Source organism: Poromitra crassiceps (assembly GCF_964638095.1).
Source record: "Poromitra crassiceps genome assembly, chromosome: 14".
NCBI lineage: Eukaryota > Metazoa > Chordata > Actinopteri > Beryciformes > Melamphaidae > Poromitra > Poromitra crassiceps.
Window position 1 is genome coordinate 32468911 of NC_139633.1, and position 24751 is coordinate 32493661.

General features: G+C 43.7%; 2 protein-coding genes across 3 annotated transcripts in view; one reads left to right on the forward strand and one right to left on the reverse strand.

Moving 5' to 3' along the window:
• LOC310789400 (NACHT, LRR and PYD domains-containing protein 3-like) overlaps window positions 1–10848 on the reverse strand; it is a 291155-nt gene extending 280307 nt beyond the window's left edge. For both annotated transcript variants that reach the window (XM_083651041.1, XM_083651043.1), the window contains exon 1: window positions 10746–10848. The gene's annotated coding sequence lies outside the window, so the exon portion shown is untranslated. The remainder of the gene's footprint in view (window positions 1–10745) is intronic.
• Window positions 5153–6556, forward strand: LOC310789154 (zinc finger BED domain-containing protein 5; the record flags this gene model as incomplete). The annotated part of the gene is made up of 1 exon (XM_083650743.1): window positions 5153–6556. The coding sequence occupies one exon, from the start codon at window positions 5153–5155 to the stop codon at window positions 6554–6556; it is 1404 nt and encodes a 467-aa protein (XP_083506869.1).
• Window positions 10849–24751: the final 13903 nt, after the last annotated feature.

The window sequence follows — 24751 nt, forward strand, 5'->3', positions numbered from 1 at the left end:
TGCTGTTCCAAAACATGTCAACGTGTGTCGTTGCCTGGGAAACGCACATCCCATAATAAAACTGTTCGCATTGCATCCCATAATAGTATGATGATACTTGGGATGCCATTGCCAACATAGATGCGAACAGGTTAGCTAAAAGTTGAGCGTCGCCAGCGAGGGCCCCCACCGCGGTTGGGGTACGTTTCGAAATCCCTCCAGGCCTGAAAATGTTTCTAGGGGAAACACTGCATATTTGAATAGTAACTGTAATGTGATTACTGGAATTAGGAACAGTAATGCCTTACACTACTCATTACAGACAAATGTAATGTAATTACAGTAGTTACTTTGTAATGCATTATGCCCAACACTGCTAATGGACAGGTAATAATTAAGTAATGATTAACTACTAGTTAATCATTACTTAATTATTACTATACTCACAAACTGACCATTAACTAATCATTAACTAATGATTAACTACAGTACTATACTCAGAACTGACTTTAATCACTAACTAATCATACTAATTACAGTGTTTCCCACAGGATTTTGAGTTGTTGTGGTGGGGGACTACAGACCCCCTAGGGGGCGTGCGGGGGCGTGCCCCCCCTCAAGATTTTTTTTTTTTACATTTTAAAGTAAAATGTATGAATTTGGTGTACTTTGAGAAAGCACTTAAGAGCTAAATTAAAAGGCTAGATCTATGAAGAACATGTCATCCTTACTGTGCTGTGGTTTTACAATGACAAACTAAATTTCTCCCTATAGGTATATTCTGAATACAGGTCACGTCACTCAGTAGAATACTGCTTGTTTAAATACAATGGCCCATCTATACCAAAATCACTTCCAGGGGAGAACTCAAAATACAAAGTAACATTTTGTAGGCATAAACAGAACTTGTTTGGTTCTCCTAGTACATTCTTCTGTTATCTCACATCACTAAACCATCTAAATCCTGGAATTTATCAGAAATTTACTTTTGATGAAGCAGGAATGATCAGTGATCCTCACTATTTCTTTGATGAGAGCCGCACTGGCAGCACAAAGTCAATAGGAGAGCCACTTTTACCGCAAAACACCAAAAGCCACCCCAACCAAACACACACACACACACACACACACACACACACACACACACACACACACACACACACACACACACACACATATATATACCAGTTTCCCCTAGAAAATCTTTCAGGCCTGGAGGGATTTTGAAATGTACCCCGACCGCAACGGTGGGGGCCGTCGGTGGGGGCCGTCGCTGGCGACGCTGAAGTTTTAGCTAACCTGTTCACATCTATGTTCGCAATGGCATCCCAAGTATCATCATACTATTATGGGATGCGATGCGAACAGTTGTATTATGGGATGTGCGTTTCCCAGGCAACGACACACGTTGACACGTTTTGGAACAGCGCTGCACGCTGGTAGCCTGATTCCGCCAAATTCCACAAATTCACAATCCCACCTCCGTCTGACCTCGGCTCAAGATTGGAGTTTAAACCGGCCGCCGCCCAGGCGAACCAATCAGCGTGAGCTATGGGGCGGGCTTTAGGCGAGACCAGGTGTGACGCCACCGAGAAGCGCCTGTGCATTTGTAGTTCTTTCATTATTCAACATGGCGGCGGCTACCGAGGCTAGCTCCAGTGGGCTAGTCAAACATTCTATTCAAAACAATAAGCTAACATAAACGGTAAACATTTGATCTTACAGTGAGTACGAAACCGTAACTGTATTGCTGTAACGTTATCAACTATGAACGTTAGTAAACAAGACATTGTTGTAGAATTTGGGGAGATAGCCTTCAGACCGTTGCTAGGCTGGGAGAATTTAGCAGCCATGGCTAGTGAATGGCTAGCCGTTAGCCATTCACGCAAGTCACACAAACACAAAGCCCTCCTCACCACTGCCCAGTAAACATGTAATCTGTTAAACCATAATTTTTGTTCCAAATAGAAATAAATCATAACGTTAATCAAAATGCCATTGAAATATTAGCAAATCAACACAGAACTGCAAAGATCAGTGTGATGTATTGTCCATTTAGCCTACTGTTACCATGGCTGAATGCAGTGTAGTCTGCTATGACTGGCATGATTGGAATGTTGGCTGCTGTCTGATAAACCACGTTAACTCACGTTGGTGTCCGAGTGATATATTGTCGTCGCTGTCGTTCCAGGACCTCGAATCTCCAAAACAGCAACTTTTCAGGAAGTTAAAAAAAACGTCTTTTGCTCTTAAAATACTGAACCAAACGTCGTCAAAGTTGGCACATGTCTTAATTATAGTTAGTTTCCCGCTGAATGTGTCATTACTTTATTAATATCTTACCTGGATAAGCTCAAATTATGTTGTTTATATTATCAGTCCGACTTGGAAGCACTTTCTCCCGGCCAGTCAGGCGGGAGAGAGTCGTATGCTCATGCACGAGCCCCAAGCTCCGGGCAGTGGGGGCGCGCCCAGGAGCAACAGCATTGCCCCTCGCCTCTCATGGCCGAGGCGGGGGCTTTCGCATGGGGTGAGAAATAGTCTGACATAACGTAGCGTTAACGTTACTTTATTCTCGTCCAAAAACACTCCGATTTGCATGTTAAAACAAGTTTGCAGCCTAGGAATAACTGGAAAACATTTGATTGATATATTAACGTCAGAGGAAGCCAGGATTAGTCAAAACGATATGAGAAATACACAGCACGTCTGCCGTGTGACTTTTCCGGGTTTATTGTCCTGCGTGGGGGGGTACACGCGGAGGTAGGGGACGAATTTCGAGGTTTGACTGACAGATTGAGGGCGAATGGCGTTACGAGATTTACTCACAAGCTCGTTTTAATGCTTTTCCATTGGTTGCATTTGTTAAAAACCACACAGAGACGTGAAGGGTGACCAATGGCACTGATTTATGAAAAAGTGAAAAAAGGGACATTCGAGGTCCTGGCACAACAGCGACGTTATGTTATACAGGCGAGATTAAAGATCTCAGGATATAACAATCAGTTTATCTGATATTTTCCCCCGTATGACGCTTGCATAAATTATACTGTGAAGTGTGAATATAGCTCTCACAAGCATATTGTAGTCCTTTATGTCTGATATTTTGGAGCTGTTACTCGAGAAATTGGTTTATCGATAGAACATAGCTTAAGATTTTGCACTTGCACTTTTGATAGGGGGTAAACAAACGGCATGGGAGCCGTTGGGTGAGCTGCGCCACCAAACGTCTGGGAATTTCACTGTCAGAAACTGTGTCTCCGAGCCCGGCGAGAACCGCCGGCAGCAGACATGCCTACATTTATTATTAGAATTTTATTTGGTAGCGGCAATGCCATTTATCATAGTCCTAACACAGAGCATGAAGCTGATATGCTCCAAACAAAATGTATAGCTGTGGTTTATTTTACAATAATTTTTCTTACCCGGAAGTGGTCCGCTTGCTACTGTGAAGTCATCAGCAGGCTCTGTAACGTAGCCTCGGGAGTCGGGTTTATCGCTGGGGGAAAGACCTCTAACCGCCGGGGCCGGATGAAACACGTCCTATTAACAGGTTATGTTTGTTTCTAAGTGATTAATATGTTTCTCCGCAAATGCGACGATGTTTTGCGAGACACCGGTTCTGCATGAGAACTGCCCCCAGAAAGCAGGCCCGCCCACAACACTCATGATTGGTTCTCCGATGCAAGGCTTCCAACAGCGCCACCTAACGTTATGCAAAGATTTAAATAGTAATATTCTCAGTCTTACAGGAGTGAAACGGATTAAGACTGAGGGCTGAGTCTAGGTTAGCAGTAACACGCTGGCACAATACTCCTAAAAGCAAAATCCTTATTGGTTTGAATGATTTGGCACCTTCTATTACTGTCAACACCAGTATTGTTGCATTGTAATAATATGCCATAAAGGTTTATTGAAATTTTGGGGAGAGCAGGGGGGAAAAAATCTAAAAAAAAAAAAACGTTTTTTCTTTTTTCTTTTTTCTTAGAGCCGCCAACTAAAGCTTCGGGAGCCGCCAGCGTCTCGCGAGCCGCGCAATGAGGAACTAGGGATTAGATGAATAACTTCTCTCTTTGACTACACATCGTGTGTGTCATTAGCACACGATTGTGGGTGTGTGTGCGTGCGTGTGTGTGTGTGTGTGTGTGTGTTTCCTTGTTTACAACATTCTTTGGAGGTATTATCTAAGTCAGTGATTCTCAAACTGGGGTACGCGTACCCCCGGGGGTACTTGCGCCCCCTGCTGGGGGTACTCGGAGGGATCCCTGGAATCTCAATGTTATTTTATGTGAAATAAAACCAACGTTAAAAATGTTGTACAGTAATACTATCAATATACTACGAATGAAAATGAGCTTCAGAATTGAAATGGGGTTTAAAATAACCTGTATCTACATTCATTTTGTTGTTGTAGATTTAGGAACAACATTATTAAATAAATGTGTTTCCGGCGTTGTTTCTGACGGACACTACTACCTGTTGCGCGACGATGCGCCTACACACAATTTGCTGCTAATGTTACAAGCAAGAAGCTGCAGGCATGTTGCAAAATTGGCTGAAAACGGGAAGTATTCGAAAGAGACGTGTGGAGGAGTCCAGCAGCAATGACATTCAACAAGTGAACGAGGACAGCGAAGCAGGCACCAGTGCAGGCTCCGCCATAGGCGCACCACGAGAGGTATTCACAGCCGCAACAACGTCTTCCAGTGCTAACGTTAACAGCGTTAGTGCTGAACCGAGCACCACGTGTGCTGCTAGTGGCTCCGTGAGCAGCGCAAGTGTGGAATCCACAAAGAAACGACGTAAAAAATTACGCAAATACAGCCTCAGTTACATTAAGTTTGGATTCAGCTGCGGTGGGACGGAGGAAGAGCACAGGCCACAGTGCGTGATTTGTGGTGAAGTGCTTAGCAATGACTGCATGAAACCATCGCACCTCCAACGGCACCTTACAACAAAACATGCCGAGCTGAAAGACAAACCAGAAGATTTCTTCACAAGAAAACGTGATGCACTGAATAAGGCTAAATCCACGATTCAATCCTGCAGTACACCCACAGCCAAGGCACAGGAAGCCTCGTATTGTGCCAGCCTCCGCATAGCAAAAGCCGGTAAGCCACACACAATTGGCGAACAATTGTGTTTACCATTAGCCAAAGAGATGACAAAAATCATGTGTGGCCAGAAGGCTGCCAAACAGTTAAACTTGGTGCCGCTTTCAAACGACACGGTGGCACGGAAAATAAGAGACATGACAGAGGATGTTAAAAAGACACTGATTGAGCGCATTAAAAGTAGTCGCTATTATTCCATCCAGCTGGATGAGAGTACTGATGTTGCAGATTTGGCCAATTTGATGGTTTACGTCAGATATGAACATGATGGTGCAGCTCAGGAGGACTTTCTCTTCTGTAAACCACTTGAGACCAGAACTACAGCGGAGCACATATTCCAGCTCCTGGATGCGTTTGTGCAAGAGAATGGGCTTGAATGGAAAAAGTGTGTTGGAGTCTGCACAGACGGCGCGAGGGCTATGACGGGCCGTCACAGCGGAGTAGCAGCTCGGATTCAACAGGTGGCACCGGAGATGCGATGGAGTCACTGCAGCATCCACCGTGAGGCGCTGGCGGTGAAGAGGATGCCTGATGAGTTGAAATCGGTGCTGGACTCTGCTGTAAAAACTGTGAACTTCATAAAGGCCAGACCAATGCAGTCTCGCTTATTCCAAGTGCTCTGTGATGAGATGGGCAGTGAGCATGTCCAACTCTTGCTTCATACAGAAGTAAGATGGCTATCAAGAGGAAAAGTGCTTTCCAGGCTTTTTGAATTGCACAAAGAGGTCAACATTTTCTTGCAGGACAAAAACTTCCCTTTATCAGATGTGTTTGAGGATACAGTGTGGCTCAGTCAGCTGGCATACTTGTCAGACATTTTCTCCCGTTTAAACGACCTGAATTTGGGATTACAGGGACTCTCCATCAATGTGTTTGATGTGCAGGACAAAATTAACACAATGTTGAAAAAGTTGGAGTTGTTTGAAATCAAAGTCAAGGCAGGTGATGTTTCAGCTTTCCCTGCTTTGGAGAGTTTTCTGTCTGACAACGAGCTGAGCCTTGATGATGGAGTGAGGGACAACATGGTTGCACACCTCGTCTCGCTCAGACAACAGTTCCGCCAGTATTTCCCAGTGATGACCAAAGCCAACAGCTGGATGAGAAGCCCCTTCAACATGCAAGCCTCTGAACTGCCAAAGGACTTCACTGTGGCTGAGCAGGAGAGTTTAATTGAATTGTCTTGTGATGAAACACTGAAGCCTGCTTTCAGAAAGCAGTCTTTGTTGGACTTTTGGATAAAGCAACACAGAGAATACCCTGTCCTGTCTGACAAAGCTGTGCGCTTTCTCCTTCCTTTTGCGACCACATATCTGTGCGAGAAAGGCTTCTCTTCACTTGCTGCCATCAAAACCAAGTACAGGAGCAGGCTGGATGCTGAGCCAGACCTGAGACTGAAGCTCAGCTCAATCACCCCAGACATCAAAGGACTGTGTTCACAGAGACAGGCACATCCTTCACATTAGGCTCACATTAGGCTTATGTGAGTTGTCAGGACACCAACATGTTCTGTATGTGTGTTTGAAGTACAATTGCTGAAATACAGTTCTTAGGTTTCTCATTTGATGTGTGGAAATGATAGATATGTTCTCACTTCCTGAGGTGCTGCCCCTTGCATTGCATGATAATTGTGTGTGTGTGTGTGTGTGTGTGTGTTTGAATTAAGCACAATTGAAATGCTGCTGTTAATCTTGTTTTTTTCACTTGCCTTTTTGAGAATGAAGCAGTTATTATTATTGTTGTTATTCATTGTGTTCTTAATGATCTCACTTATTTTGTGTGTGTGTGTGTGTGTGTGTGGGTGGGTGTGTGTGTGTTTGAAGCCTACATTTGCTCAAATACAGTTCTTAATGTTCTTTTGTTTGAGTTTGCTAGTTCTAGTGCTGCCCGTTTGTACATTGTGGCTGTGGCTGACAAAAGTTACCAATAAATGATGTTATTAAGAATAAATGTGCCTCCTGTGTAAACTGTGCAGCTGAATAGACTGTATTTTAACGTCGGTCATATATGGGGGTACTTGGAGAGCCAACTAATTTCTCAGGGGGTACTTGGTGTAAAAAGTTTGAGAACCACTGATCTAAGTTCAAGGAGCAGCTCAGGCGCTCCCCTAACTGTCATTTCCCTTCAGGGCCTACCTGCCAGCATACCTGTTTGTTCTTGTTGGTTTTTTTACATGCCCCAGTGTCTCTCTCTCTGTGTCTCTTCCCTCTCCCTCTGCCCCTTTCTCTCTGTCTCTCTCTGTCTCCCCCTCGGAGGGGGTTCCTCCATACATAACCCCTCACTAAAAACATGCAGAAGATCGTCATCTGACCAGTGACGACAACATCTGAAGTTGGTCCAATGATGGTCCAATGATGAAAGAAAAAGCGACCACTGCTCCTGGCCTGCCCCCTGGAGGAAAGGACAAGCCTGGATGGGTCAAATGCAGAGGGCATATTTCACCGGCCACCGTCAGCATGAGTATGTGTTGTGGCCGCATGCATGTGTTGTAGTGTGTTCGTGTGACAATAAAGACGGGCTTCCGTCTGAAATCGTGTTTTAAATCTCACTGTCTGTCCCCCCTCTCTGTCTTTCTCTCTCTCTGTCTCCCCCTCTCTTTGTCTTTGCCCCCTCTCTCTTTCTCTCTCCCTCTCCCTGTCTCCCCCTCTCTGTGTGTCTCTGCCCCTCCCTGTTTCTCTCTCTCACTCTGCCCCCTCTCTCTCTGTCCCCCTCTCTCTGCCCCCCTCTCTCTGTCTCTCCCCCTCTATCTCTCTGCCCACTCTCTGTATCTGTCCCCTCTCTCTCTGTCTCTCCCCCCTCTCTCTCTGCCCCCTCTCTCTGTCTCTCCCCCTCTATCTCTCTGCCCACTCTCTCTATCTGTCCCCTCTCTCTCTCACTCTCTCTGCCCCCTCTCTCTCTGTCTCTCCCCCCTCTCTCTTTGTCTCTCCCCCCTCTCTCTCTGCCCCCTCTCTCTGCCTCTCCCTCTCTGTCTTCCCAGCTATCAATTCAATTCAATTCAACTGGCTTTATTGGCATGACGTAACACTGTACTGTACATATTGCCAAAGCAAGCGTTTAGACATGAAAAGCTCTCTTTGTCTTTGCCCTCTCTCTCTTTCTCTCTCTCTCTCCATCTCCTTGTCTCCCCCTCTCTGTGTATCTCTGCCGCCTCTCTCTCTTTCTGTCCAACATCAGATTCCAGTGTGACCTGCTCACGGTCCTGAACTGACCCAACATCAGATTCCAGTGTGACCTGCTCACGGTCCTGAACTGACCCAACATCAGATTCCAGTGTGACCTGCTCACGGTCCTGAACTGACCCAACACCAGATTCCATTGTGACCTGCTTACGGTCCTGAACTGACCCAACATCAGATTCCAGTATGACCTGCTCACGGTCCTGAACTGACCCAACACCAGATTCCAGTGTGACCTGCTCACGGTCCTGAACTGACCCAACACTAGATTCCAGTATGACCTGCTCACGGTCCTGAACTGACCCAACACCAGATTCCAGTATGACCTGCTCACGGTCCTGAACTGACCCAACATCAGATTCCAGTGTGACCTGCTCACGGTCCTGAACTGACCCAACACTAGATTCCAGTATGACCTGCTCACGGTCCTGAACTGACCCAACACCAGATTCCAGTGTGACCTGCTCATGGTCTTGAACTGACCCAACACCAGATTCCAGTATGACCTGCTCACGGTCCTGAACTGACCCAACACCAGATTCCAGTGTGACCTGCTTACGGTCCTGAACTGGCCCAACATCAGATTCCAGTATGACCTGCTCACGGTCCTGAACTGACCCAACACCAGATTCCAGTATGACCTGCTCACGGTCCTGAACTGACCCAACATCAGATTCCAGTGTGACCTGCTCACGGTCCTGAACTGACCCAACACCAGATTCCAGTGTGACCTGCTCACGGTCCTGAACTGACCCAACACCAGATTCCATGACGCTCACGGTCCTGAACTGACCCAACATCAGATTCCAGTGTGACCTGCTCACGGTCCTGAACTGACCCAACATCAGATTCCAGTGTGACCTGCTCACGGTCCTGAACTGACCCAACATCAGATTCCAGTGTGACCTGCTCACGGTCCTGAACTGACTTAACATCAGATTCCAGTGTGACCTGCTCACGGTCCTGAACTGACCCAACATCAGATTCCAGTGTGACCTGCTCATGGTCCTGAACTGACCCAACATCAGATTCCAGTGTGACCTGCTCACGGTCCTGAACTGACCCACATGACCCGCAAACAAACAAACAAAGCTGTCACAGTTAATCAGCCAAAATATAACATTATTACATTACATTACATTACGTCATTTAGCAGACGCTTTTATCCAAAGCGACTTACAATAACACATTTTGTCAACAATAGAGAAATCAACTATGCAACATAATCTATGACAGCTACAACTTTTGAAGGAATAGAGTGGTAAGTTTTTTTAAGAAAGATGTTAGTTCAACAAGGGGCCAGGTGGAGCCTGAAAAGTTGTGTTTTTTATATAACCTGCTGGTTTGCCACACTTGGTTGTTAATACTGTTGATATCTTTTATCTGTCTGTATATTTCTTCTAACTTATCATGTTCCTTATGTAACCTATTGTCGCTGTCCGGCGGTGACCTTGTATCTCCAAATTATCGCCTTTTAAAAAGTATATATTTGATTTAGTTGCCCGTATCACTTTTTTGAAGATGTACTCTGTTTGTTAAACTCTTTGCAGTACACAGGTACAATTACTTCCCATTACATCTTGTAATTTAAATTCCTAACAGCTCCTTCTTTCCATTTTTGATTGTTCATTTTCATAAATGGATTTAAGATTGAGTAGGTACCCCAAAATAACCTGTGAAAGTTTCAGGTATTTTGGCCCAGCGACAGATGTTATATTACTGGTTATTAATGTTGCTATTATTAAACTATGTTATAATCAAAAATAGCTTTTTTGCAGATATGATGTTTCCACCAGACAGCGACACTATGTAACTTAAGTTATGCATGTAACTTATGCACCTTGTGCAACTTGTATGTGCAAACATCCCTTGTCCAAAATAAAATAATTCTAATTCAAAACAGGGTCAAGTAACCTGTCACCTGCCCTGTAAAGGGCAGGTGATCCGACCACCACCGCAGTTTCAGACATATTATTCTAGGTATAAAAAAAACATTTTACAGTTCAAATGACGTTTCCGCCAGACAGTGGCGCTATGTAACTTGTGCACCAACCACACTAAGTCAGTTTCCTTGTATATGCAATCCCTTGTCTAAAATAAAATAATTCAAAACACGGTCAAGCTCCCTGTAAAGGGGTTTGAGTCTTTAGCTTCTTCAAACTTAGCTTGAAGCACTTATGAGAGAAAACAATTAAAAGATAATTCTAAGTTTCACACATATTATTCTAGGTATAAAAAAACCTTTCACAGTGCAAATGCATTTGATTGCCTGCACATTAATGTCTCAAAATCTACTGTCTGGCCACGGTAGCTGCAGGGGGGCAGTCAGTGGGTCCTTTTATTTTATTTTTATTTTAAGGCAGAGAATTTTGCAACTCAGAATTAGTTTGTAATGGTTTTCCCTCCCATAAACGCATAAGAAAAACATAATAAGAACAGCAACATTATACACTTAAATCATTAATTGCACAGATCTTACCTGGCATTCTCTAGAGGCAGGATGGGATGGACATCTGACCTGGTTTTAATGAAGAGAACATAGACAGAGTTTTCAGTCAGTCTGTGGCTGTTGTCAGATCGCCTACACAGCTTTAAGATGGGAAGTGAACAGGGAGGTAGTTACAGTAGATGATGTGCAACAACATTCTCTAACCACGCCCATAATGGGCAAAGGCCAAATACTAAAGACATGGAAAGACCTGCCTTGACACTGATGTGATTGATGTGTGGCCACATGCCACAGCACGCAGAGACTCTGGAGTCAGTGAGCTTTGGGGTGCTGAAAGTCTATGATGTCATATAAAGTCTATGATTTCATATTAAATGCTGGGGTTGATCCCATGTGTTGCACAGATCTGGTGCCAGAATTAGATTTAGCCATTTTGATCACTCGAGAATTGATCAACATGGTCAAAAATTCCCCAAAACACAGAGCAGAATTTTGTTCGGCGTGACCTAATGGACCTATTGGAGCCAGATTTCTTAATTAGGTAATGAGGGCAGATTAATTTCCCTAATTACCTCATGATGATTATCCTAATTACATAATGATGATGTGATGTCACTCGAGTAATGATGACATCAGATGGGGACATCATCACTGTTGACATCACTCACTGACACTCGAGTGACATCACTGGTGAGGTGACATCACCCATTCTATACACTAGAGGACCCGTGGGAGTTACACCGCCCGTGGTCTCCAAGCCTCCGGGACACACCCAAATTCTTTATTTTTTTTCTTTTTTCTCCTTTATTTACAGTATACACAACTGATTACTTATACTCCCATCATCATACATCAAATAGCCAAAGTGGCGTCTGTCTGTCTGCAATTTTGGTCCCACATTGTGAGAATTGTGATGATTTTGGTCAGTAATGATGTCACAATGTCTATGACATCATCAGTGATGTCACTCGAGCACTCCATGGCAGAGAGGGGCCAGTGAGCGAGCTGCTGCCTCTCTGCTCAGACTGGAGTCCCGCTCGGCCGCTGTCTCTCTCCTCCCTCCAAACACAGACACAGAAGGGTCAAACAGCTCGCAAACGCCTTTTGACTCATACGGAAAAAAAGACAGAAAATCGAAACTGTTACGAAAACTTTTATGACGGACAAAAGTTTCATGGTCAGTGTGTAAACGAGTAATAAGGTCGTATTTATTTTTAAACGTGCGACCATTTTTGACAAAAAATACGGACAAAAAATACAGACTTTTTTTGTGTGCAAAACATTTTCAGTGCTGTAACTGCCTGAATGACAAGATTGTTTGTGACAATTATGCAACTCTCTCGTCTGCCTTCCCTTTGAAAAACACACAGCTCCGCTCACATTCGCTAAAGTTGGAAATACATTGACAGATTCACACTTCAGATCAAGAGCTCAGAAGCAAGGCGTTTGTAATGAACACAAACCATGCCTCTTTCCCACCTTAGTAAGGTAGACCTAACCTTGCAAGCAAGCTGGATTCTCTCAATACCGCCCCCATCTGGCAATGCCAGGTTAAGGTAGACCACAAGCTAAAACCTCATTTTCACCTGAACGTCCTCTACTCCTGGACAAGCTGGACAAATATCATTGGTCTATGTGCAGCCGACTGTGAGCCAAGTGCTGAGGGAACTTCTACAAAGTGCGACACAGACTACAAAAATATTCTATAACTTCACTGTCGTACATTGTAGCTTCACCAAAATCACGTCACACATCAATGGCCTCCTGCTGGTTAGACTACAGCACTAAGTTTGGAAGAATATGACTTTGCATTAAAAATGTTTTGGCTGATCCATAAAAAGGACACACACACACATGCGCACACAGACACACACACAAACACAATATTGAGGGGGATGTGTTCTTTAACTCACCGTGTTATACTTTTGCTTTCATAATGACACTATACAAGAAGCAGAGATGGGAAGTAACGAAGTACAAATACTTTGTTACTGTACTTAAGTAGATTTTTCGAGTATCTGTACTTTACTTGAGTATTTAATTTTCTGACGACTTTTTACTTTTACTCGTTACAGTATCTGTACTTTTACTTGTGTACATTTTCAAAACAGGTTCGTTACTTTTGTTTAAATGCACGATAATGTAATTTAAAAACGAGTAGAAACGGGAGAACGGAGCAGAAGTAATAGACGAGTTTCCCAGCGCTGCTGATAAAAGCTCATTCCAGCTCCGCCAATAGACCCCTTATACAGCTTGTCAACATGGAGCTGCGCGCGCATCGTGTAGGCAAAAAGCCCGGAGCCGCTCATTGACACAGACAGAGCTGTGTGAAAGACGCCGCTGTCAGGACTGCTCTGTGCTCATCTGCGACACACAGTTAGATTTTAGTTTTAAAATGCAGTTCTCGGCTTACTACCACAGCTTATCGCCTAGTGATAAGCAATGTTATGCATCGAAATTAACGTTGGTTAATGGGATACGTCTTACAGACCCATACCATACGCACTGGCGCTGTCAATTCGCCAAGCCTAGAGTGGCCAGCAATACATATATCGTGCATTCCTTTATAACTGGGGATAGCGTAGATAATTATTCTGTAACTTGCAAAGATATATTGTTATGTTGATAATGCACACAACTCAATAATGACATTATGTAACGTTACTTGCTCGTTCTAACCGAGTGATGTGGCTGAGCAGCCTTCAGTTTCAGGCAGCTTACCTGATTATGAAGAGCACTACATTTCGGGCATTTTTAATGATGTCCTCGTTCCAATCAGTTCAACTCAATAATGACATTTGATTTAACGTTACTTGGTTGTTAACTAACCGAGCGATGTGGCTGTCACTAGCAGCCTACTACAGCATACCTGATATGAAATGAGCGAGCACTGCAAAGTCGGGCATTTTTAACGATTTCCTCTTTGGGCTTGCAACCAAAGACACCTACGGTTAGCATTAAAAGCAGTATGAGTTGACGGGATTCGGTAAAGCTTTGTTGATAGTGTAACAGACTGTTCAGTGTTGTGTTGTGTTCTATTGCGTGTGTGCGAGGCTGTGTATGTTCCCTCCGGTTGCCGTAGAACAGGATATGTGGGGACAATAAAGGTGAAGCTGGTTATAACGTTACAGCCTGGCTCTATCGTTTATTATTTTATTAACCAAGTGTGAATAGGCGGACCCGAATACTCTGCTACAATAGTTTTCCGATTCTGGCATCCCACTGTACAACACGAAGACATGTCTTGCTCGAATAGTTTTCGGACCACTGGAAAACTACTTGACAGGGCTGCGCGGAGTCTGTCTTTCTGCCTCCGTCTTGCGCATCTGACGCTGTTTGTTGTCATTGTGACGTAGGCGTATAATTGGTCTATAGTATGACTTGGCACTCCTCCGGGGCGTGGACAAAGAAGAGAAACACAGATTTTCTCTGAGGGGAGACACACGCAGACATTAGGAGCCATGCAGACAGCCAGCACTTATTAGCGCTCCTCTTTTTGCAATTCATTTTCTATAAGTACGCGCTTAGCGCGCATCTCTTTCAAGAAGCATTTCATCGCGTTTAAAAGCTGGTGGTGTTTTTTTTAGCGCAGAGCTCTGGGCGCTGAAAGCTGAGGAAAGTTTAACAGGAAAAGTGCCCTGCTCCTCTTCACTCCTCCCACCTCGAGTCTTCTCCCAGGAGAGGAGGATTTTCATCTCGCTGCTTCCAGAGTTGCCAATAATCTGGCTTTTCCAAGCGTTCTTTTTTAAATAACCGCATGGCCCCTTATGGTGTTGTTCTAACACATACATTCAGTTTGTGCACTGTCAACATTCAGCTAATATGGAATATGGTGGTGTTCTAACACCAGAGACAGTTCTGTCTTAATAATAAACCTTGAATTTGTGAATGTGATCAACCTGTGGACATTCAGTTCCTTCATTAGGTATCAGTATCATATCAGTCTCGAGTATTGTGATTCTGCACTTTGTAAGGGACACCTTGTATCCAGCAGTTAATCTTGTCTAACTATTTGCACATTCATATATCATGGAAATATTAATGAGGGAGGACTAGATATGATTTTAATGGTTTTTTTGTGTGTGGAAAAACCATAGCACACTATTTAAAGTAGAGTTTTAAGATGTGTAAAACATTTGTAGAGGATCTTTTATCCTCAAATTATATTCTATGATGTGAGGTTGTCATTCAGAAAGATACGGTAAAAATACTTTTACTTTTACTCGTTGGGTACATTTCAGAGCCTGTACTTTTTTACTTTTACTTGAGTAAAATAATTGAATCAGTACTTCTACTTTTACCAGAGTAGTTTTTTACACAAGTAACTGTACTTCTACTCAAGTACAGAATGTCAGTACTTTTCCCATCTCTGACAAGAAGTAACACAAATAGAATGGAATAACGATTGCCACGATGTTGTGTCATTCCATCTGTGGCTGTACCACATCTAGACACAACCCAGGCAAGCCCATGGTTGCCACATGACGTACATGGTCCTGGGCCAGATTTGCCCTTGTTATTATAGATAAGTGATATATCATCAGTGATTGATGATGAATTTGAGTCCTGGAGGTTTTGGAGACCACTGTGTTCCAGACCAGAGGGGTCTAACTCCCACGGGTCCACTAGTAGTTCATAGTTCAAAATGACAAACAGTCAAGTTATTGTGTCTGTTATTATGCTACATGGCAACAACTTCAAAGCTGAAAACAAGGGAATGCATCATTTATGTGATCTGTGACAGCAAATGATGAGTGGATTAATGTTAACCATGGCTTTTCAATCAATAAGAAGAATTACAGAAAACATGGATTTATTTTTATTATAAACTTTCTTGGCAAGGATCATTGAATGGATGATGCATGACGTCACAGTCAGGCACTGTCTGGCAGCAGCAGCCAGGAGAGAATGCTACATTAACATTAACGTTAGGTAAGAAAGATGCACTAAAGTTCCATTTATACAACTTGTAATAGCAATTAGCAAGCAACTTTGACATCGGCACCACTCAAGCCCCGGTATTTTATCGGTTCTGTACGGGTCCGGTATGCTCGCTTCTATACGGGTCCGGGTCTCAGCTTTCTAATAATAGATGGGTCCAATCCGGGTCCGGGCACAAATTTCACAGGTCCATCAGGGTCATTTTGGACCCGTGAAGACCTCTAGTGAGGAGTGGGACAATAGTTATTAATGTTGAAGGGATCCTACCAAGATCAAGATTTTGTTTCTAGTTTTTGTGTTTTCTTTTGTTTGTGCTGTCATAATGTTGTAGTGTCTGTTAAGTGTGTAAAACATGTAAAATAACAAAATAACAAGGGAATGAGGTAACTGACAGATGGGGTTCACTCTCCTCTCCTCTCTGTTTTTCACTGTCTTCCAAAACGTTCTTGTATTAGATCCACAGAATTAGCTGACCTTGGCTTTGCAGATAGCCTGAATGCACTTTCACTTCTGTTTTTTTACTATGGGATACAATCTAGACAGAAGTGAATCAAAGTGAACACTGTACTTTCACAAGAGGGAATTTAATCCTTAGGGACAAATGGGCCTTGGACTTTGTAAGAGGAGGGTGTTGATAAACTCTTGTTGTTTTGTTGCCTCGGTGTGTTTTAACAGTGGGTCAAGCTTCAGTCAATCTGCTCCAAGCTGTCAGGCCTTCTGCCTGTTCACTATAGAGGCCATAAGTCTGGTCTCATCTGAAGTGAAGCATCATGTGCTCAACACAGGAAACCACAAAGTTTCACAAAGCTCCATTTGGTCATCAGCACCGGTTTCCTGTTTCCTGTGAACATGGTGCAACTAAACAGCTCTAAGTCACACTTCGAGCACAGAAACGAGTGGCAACAAGATATAAACATTCAAGATCATTTTAATAACCATAATGTATGTATGGATGTAGAGTGGAGATTCAGGTGATAGTGTGTAGTTGCCTCTCTGTGTGCGTGCCTGTACCTGTCAAAAAATTTCCGGGAGGTGTGTGTGTGTGTGTGTGTGTGTGTGTGTGTGTGTGTGTGTGTGTGTGTGTGTGTGTGTGTGTGTGTGTGTGTGTGTGTGTGTGTGTGTGTTCGTGCGTGCGCGCGCGCACACGCGTGTGTTTGTGTGTGGTGGGGGAAGGAGTACGGCTTTGTCCTCAGAGAACCTCTGTATCATAATCTGTCTCTGTGTGTTTGTATATTTGCTGTGTTTTGACTATTTGGTTGTGTCGTGTGTAGCTGGGTGAATATGACCACATTTCACTAATAGACTTTTATCAATGGATAAAGATAGAATGTGATGCTATTTTATGAGACTTTGGCTTCAAACATGTAAAAAGTTTATAATCATTCTTCTAGAGCAGTGGTTCCCAACCTGTGGTCCAAGACCCTCTTGGGAGGACAGACCACTTGCCCGGGCTCAGTGGTCCTGCTGTGGGATCACTTTGACTTGACCCACTCATGCTATGGTTTCTCCCATTTCTAATCAGTTTTATGTTTCTTGCATGCAGGGTGTGTGTGTGTGTGTGTGTGTGTGTGTGTGTGTGTGTGTGTGTGTGTGTGTGTGTGTGTGTGTGTGTGTGTGTGTGTGTGTGTGTGTGTGTGCGTGCGTGTGTGTGTGGTAAGGCTGGTGCTGTTGGCAGGCTGGGCTATGATGGGCTCATCAGCGAGTACTTGGGGAGCTCCTCGCTTGTGTCTTTGCACAGTTCACACTTAACAAGCAAGCATTGAGACAACATGATTTGCCTTTGATCAGGAGGGGTTTGTCCCCGAGCAACAAAATCAGCTCGCCAAGCGCTCGGAGCGCCTAGTGTGAACTTAGCTTTAGTTGTCAATTCAATTCAATTAAAAAAGGCTTTATTGGTATGACGAATAACAGTGTTGCCAAAGCACATTGTACACAGAGAGAAAATACAGCCTGTAACATATAAAGCACATTGTACACAGAGAGAAAATACAGCCTGTAACATACAAAGCACATTGTACACAGAGAGAAAATACAGCTTGTAACATACAAAACATAAAACATGATGTTACTGTAACAACATACAGGTAGTTCGAACAGCAACCATGTCAACATTTTTAATGACATGATGGTGTGTGTGTGGGGGATATGCAAATATTTGTCCAATGCGGTCCAATGGCATTGCTCTCTGTCAGAACTTGCTTGGATGTCCTGATGTTGGTTTAGTAGCAAAAGTAAACACAAGTAAATAGCAGCATTCACTATAGACTCTATAGTGAATGCTTTCCAAAAAATCATGAACAATGAAGAAAACCACAAGGAATACAGTTCCACTTTTACCAAATAAACCAAAGTTGATGTTCTGCGACTGAAAACCCAAATATTTGAAACTAGTAAAATTATAAAATTATCTGTCAGTGCAATAAGGTAAATAAAATAAGTTGTTGGTCCCCCATAGTAAACATAGACATTATGACATCTTCCCATATCTGTCAACCTGTCACAAATAGGTGGCTGACTCCTACTGGAACAATTCGGTGTACCCATTACACTTAACTCATTAGAATATAATGCAACTTAATCCCCATCCCTGAACCCACAACCTCTGGCAACCTACTGCCAAAGATGGCCCCTACCAGCCCACCCTAATGTAGCAGGCTAAAATCAGGCCTGGAAGGAAGGGAAAGTGTGTGTGTGTGTGTGTGTGTGTGTGTGTGTGTGTGTGTGTGTGTGTGTGTGTGTGTGTGTGTGTGTGTGTGTGTGTGTGTGTGTGTGTGTGTGTGTGTGTGTGTGTGTGTACATGCCTGTACCTGTCCAAAAATGTGCTTTGTGTCAGCAAAGGGAGGTGTGTGTGTGTGTGTGTACGTGGGGTACGGTGGCGCAGTCGGTAGCGCTGTCGCCTCACAGTTAGAAGGTCCTGAGTTCGATTCTCGCCTGGGACACTGTGAGCGCTGTGGTTGTGTTCCCCCCCATATCTTCAGTGCCTACTGCCCAGGTGGGTTATCTCGTCGTAAGGGCCTTTCTCTCTGTGTGGAGTTTGCATGTTCTCCCCGTACCCCCCAGGGGGTTCCTCCGTATATAACCCCCCCACTAAAAACATGCAGAAGATCAGATCGTCATCGTCATCCGACCAGTGACGACAACATCCGAAGTTGGTCCCCGGGCGATGTACGAGAAAGCGACCACTGCTCCTGGCCTGCCTCTTGGAGGAAAGGACATGCCTGGATGGGTTAAATGCAGAGGACACTTTTCACCGGCCACCGTCAACATGAGTGTGTTGTGGCCACATGCATGTATTGTGGTGTTCGTGTGACAATAAAAGACGGGCTTGTCCGTTACGAGAGAGTTTGTGTGTGTGTGTACGTGCCTGTACCTGTCCAAAAATGTGCTTTGTGTCAGCACGGGAGGTGTGTGTGCGCGTGTGTGTGTGTGTGTGTGTGTGTGTGTGTGCGTGCATACGTACGTGTGTGTGTGGGGAGGGGGGGGGGTGTCCTCAGATAACCTCTGTATCATAATCTGTCTCTGTGTGTTTGTATATTTGCTGTGTTTTGTCTTTTTGGTTGTGTCGTGTGTAGCTGGGAGAATATGACCACATTTCACTCTCAAATAGACTTTTATCAAATTAAATGTGATGCTATTTTAGGAGACTTTGGCTTCAAACATGTAAAAAGTTTATAATCATTCTTCTAGAGCAGTGGTTCCCAACCTGTGGTCCAAGACCCTCTTGGGAGGAGAGACCACTTGCCCGGTCTCAGTGGTCCTGCTGTGGGATCCTCTTTGACTTGACCCACTCATGCTATGGTTTCTCCCATTTCTAATCAGGTTTATGTTTCTTGCATGCAGGGTGTAATGCTGGTGCTGTTGGCAGGCTGGGCTATGATCAGAGAGTTCCCCAAACTTCTGACCAGCCAGATATCTTACCAGAGCAGCCAGTAGATGTGGCGGGACAATGCCAGCGCCCAATGGGCGCCGGTGAATTGGCGCCGCGCAAAATTTTTGACCCCTTGAAACCAGATTAGAGGACCATTTACATTAAGATTAGACTGTTTTTCAGTCTTAACCATCAATTTGCTGAGTGAGTGGCACTGCTCTTGCCCAGATGTAGCCATATAGGTAAAAAACTAATATTTTCTGACACACCTCCACATCACCACCACCTGCTGATGTCTATATCATTATTCACTCATTTGCAGTTGATATTTAATTTTACAAATAAGACACAAAATTGCTTTACTTAAATGAACATTTATTATATATATATTATTGTGGCAGTGTCTGAAGAGAGATAAAAGTGGCCCTTAAATGTCAATACATACACTTGCAAATAAAATTGGGAAAATTGTATTAATGTATGTATTAATCAATACATGTCAAGTCAATCTTATCAATACATGTCAAGTCAATCTTGAGCTTAAATTGTTGCAAAAAAAACAACGCAGCTAAAAGTAATAACTGCGACAGTCTCAGTGCACAGCGCACAACTTGGGCTACACACCTTTCTCTCCCACTCACACCTGGCAGCGCACAATTGTATATTGTGCGCTGGGATCAGCGCTTCCCAGCGTTTGACAGTTGGAAAAATACGCTAGGTGGACACAGGCGGCTACACACAGTTTTAATATTACATGACGACTATTTTGCGACCCGCCACGTGGCGGACAGATGCCAAATCTAACTCGCCAAAGCTAAAATATGGCCGCCATTGGCGGGTGGCGGGCTCTAATTTCGGGCCCTGTTCACAGCTGCTTTACATTAGGACATCAAAGGGGAAAAAAAAAGACGATACATGTCAACTCCTCAAAAATCGAATCAATAAATTCCTAGTCGGATCGAGAGAGGCGCCAGACGGTGAAATGTCCGACGACCGGCTCTTGTGGAACTCTCTGCTATGATGGGCTCATCAGCGAGTACTTGGGGAGCTCCCCGCTTGTGTCTTTGCACAGTTCACACTTAACAAGCGAGCATTGAGACAACATGATTTGCCTGTGATCATTTGATTTGATTTGTTTATTTAGACGGGACAGTGCAAAATTAATGGACACAAAAAACATAATCAGAATGTAAAAATTGCCGGATTTAGCACGAGGCTCGAACACGTCGCACATGGCACGAGGCTAATTTCCATCCGTAGTCCCCAAAACAAACAGGACATACGTGGACATACCTACATACAATACAATTACACACAAACAATACATACATACATACATACATGCAGCCGGCAGTAATGGTTTCTAAATATACTCCGATTTGCAACATGAAACATGAAACATTATTACTGTTTTGAACGAGTAACAAGGCACACTTCAATATTATACAGGTACAATCCATTTGTTGAAAAAAGTACAGGGATTACAGTCCGAAACTACTCCAATACTGACGGCTGGGTTAGAAAGGAAAAAAGGGGGGGGGGGGGTAGGTAGGGCAGCAGGGGCTGATGGAGACGGGCGGACGTGGTGGGGGATGGTGGAGGACGGGGTGGTGCTGGGGGAGTGCGTGCGTGACCATGTGTGATTGGCCTATGAGTCCTTAGGGTCCATGAGTGTGTGTGTGTGTATGTCTGAGCCTCCTCCGTCTGAACACAGCGTTGCTGCGGAGATGGCCTCTATCTATTCAGTCCAAAGTTCAGGTGTCAGATGTCAGGGCGGGGGGGTGAATAGATGAGCGTAGTTGCATACGAAAATATCAGGGGAGGAATTGCTGCTGCGTCCTTGGCAGCTCCGAGTCCAGATTAGAATGAAAATGTTTTGGTTGCCTGAATTCCTTTCAGGTCACACAGACCAAACAGAACAGGTGTCAAGTGTCTGGAATCCAACATTAGTTCATTTCTTATGCAGATCAGTGGAAATTTCCATGATATAATCCAGGTATAATCCATTTTTCACAGTTCAAATTCACTGACCGCCCATCTCAATTTTCATGACGTCACAGCCTTGGGTCAATCGCTGTTGTCTTCCCGTACCCCGCGGCGAAAGATTCGTCTAGGCAGAGGGTGGGGGTTCCCCGGACCTCGCATTCCTCAAAGTTTAGTTGATTTGCGTTGAGAGACCAGCTTAATAAATCCAATAAATCCATGTTTGTCATTTCGAATAGACGAATGCAAGTTTGCTCGGGCTAGGGTGGTGTTGCAGGCAGAGGGAAAGGTGCAGGAGAGGAGGGGTGGAGAGAGCGAGCAGAAAAGCGTCCGTCTCCCTCAAGTGCTGAAGCACTGAGGGAGGGGAGGAGCGTTTTTTTCCCCGAGCAGCAAAATCAGCTCGCCAAGCCCTCGGAGCGCCTAGTGTGAACTTAGCTTTAGTTGTCAATTCAATTGAATTCAAAGAGGCTTTATTGGTATGACGAATAACAGTATTGCCAAAGCACATTGTACACAGAGAGAAAATACAGCTTGTAACATACAAGCACATTGTACACAGAGAGAAAATACAGCTTGTAACATACAAAGCACATTGTACACAGAGAGAAAATACAGCTTGTAACATACAAAACATAAAACCTGATGTTACTGTAACAACATACAGGTAGTTCAAACAACAACTATGTCAACATTTTTAATGACATGATGGTGCTTGAAATAGGGAGAAGGAAGCGAGGCCGATTATAGCCATGGGCAGAGGTGGGCAATGCCCACCCAGACATGAGTCTTGCCCACCCAATCAAAAGTTAGGAAAATATGTTTATTTTCACCCCCAGCCAATGGAAAAATTGCACAGAAAATACCAGTAGCGACTCTAACTTCTGATTGGGTGGGCACTGACTCTGCCTGGGGTGATACAGAGTTGGACATGATTGTTTGTTGATTGCACTCTTAGGGGAGAGCAGAGCAAGGAACTAACCATTCTACACTGAAATGGATATTGGTGTGATGGGTATATATACCACTCTCATAACATGTGTGTATCACTTAGGGTGTCGAGTCATAGGGTGTATTCACACCTATCTCGTTTGGAGCAGTTGTTCCGAAACGGAGAGCATTTTCCCCCTTGGTGCGGTTCGTTTGGGGGAGTGTGAACACAGCAATCGCACTCGGATGCGGGACAAAACAAGCGGACCGAGATCGCCAAGAAAGGGTGGTCTCGGTCCGCTTCCAAACGAACTCTGGTGCGGTTCGTTTGTGGTGAGAACGTGAGCCGACCTCGATCCGCCACAACAGCAGTAAACGGTGCGCATTTTTGGATAAACCAGCTGCCGTAGTCAGCTGCGCTGTGCGTAATGGCCTGAAGAACGAACATTTTTATCGTTTAAAAACAACATCTTTCAGATCCTGTTTTGGCGACTTGTGACTTGCATCGATAAACTTTGGGGGATTTTTGGATCATCACATCAGCAGTTTGAACTCAATCAACTTACCTCAGACCATGGGAAGCAACGTTAATGTGTTGAATCTCTAGGATTTTGCCTGTGTGCGGTGTGCTGCGCAGCAACGCCGCAGCCCTCTCTCTCCCTCTCTTGCTCTCTCTGGTCTCCATTCAATAAATGAAAACAAATCGTGGTAATCAGAGCCAGCCTTCTTTGTGATAAGATTGTCTGGTTCAATCAGACAATCAGACTGATTGCATGTCTTCCTCGAAATGTCCGTTATTATTAAATTATTTATTAATATTTTATTCCTGACAGGACAGGTGTTCATATAGCCTATGTCTCTCGGCTAATCCTCATCTCCGTGATAGTAGCCTAATAGCAGAATTTGCGAGGGTCTTTGATCTTCTATCTCCAAATTCCCAATAGCCTAAATAGGCTAAATAAATACATAGGCTTACATAGGCTACATAGCATACATTAATAAATAAATAAAGAACTTTCTCCCTCTCTCTCTCTCCCGATCCCTCCCTCTTTCTTTCTTTCTCTCTCTCTCTCTCTCTCTCTCTCTCTCTCTCTCTCTCTCCTCGCACGGCGGACGCCCGACATAGCCTAAAATGTAGGTCTAACAAAACGCATTTTTATAATCATATAGGAAAATCTCTGGGATTTTTTTTTTTTTTTTTTTTATAATATATATTTATTATGATTTTTAAACAGAAACACAAACAATATAGACAACACACACAATGGCCAAAGAATAGAAAATATCTCAATTAGATCCTTAAGACATGATATATATACAGGGGTACTCAGTCCATTATCATCAACAGTAAACAGTAAACAGTAATGGGACAGCTAAACCTCTGAGGAGGGGGGGGGAGGGAGAGAAAAAAGAAAAAAAAGAAGTACATATATATGTGTATACATACATACACACATACATACATTATATACATACACTTGTATCAATACATGTACACTGCACATGCACATATACTGTACATCCACACTCCCATTCTGTACATTTCAAGACAAATACATTTCAAATGGTATCATCTTACGGCCCAAAAACATCTCTTAGGCAATTTTCAGTGTTACAGTCTGCCATTCCTTTTAATATAGTACTTGTAAGTCTTTCACCAGCATATTTAAAGAAGGCTGTCCAAATCTGAAAAAAATCGCCTGTTTTACATTTAAGTCTATATGTTTAGTATTCCATTGGAATGAACTCAAATATCAATTTATGCCATCCTACAATCGTGGGTGGCACATTATCAATCCATTTGAACAATATGTTCTTTCGGGCAGCAAAAGTAAGAATATTGAACAGCCTTCTTTGATAAGAGCCTTTGATGTGAGGGCTAGGTACACCAAGGAGTAAAGACTGAGGTTCAGCATCTAGATGAACATTGAAAATCAAGTTAAGTTTATCAACAATTTTACCCCAGTACTCCTCAATATGAACACATGCCCACACACAATGTCTATAGCTTCCCACCTCCACATGGCATTTTGAGCACATTTCTGTCAGATTTGGATTCATCTTGTGTCTAAGTTGGGGGGTAATTTGTAAACGATGCAATATCCTAAACTGACTTTCTCTGCTTCTATTACATATGGAAATTTCTTTCGCAAACTGCCATATGTCTGACCATGTTCTTTCATCTATTGTGAGATTGAAATCATTATTCCATATGTGTCGCAAATATTCAGAGGACATAGTACTAGCAATGTGAAGCTCCACATATCCCCGACGAAGAAATTATTTCCTGCTTCTTTTAAGGAGTAAGCATTCTATC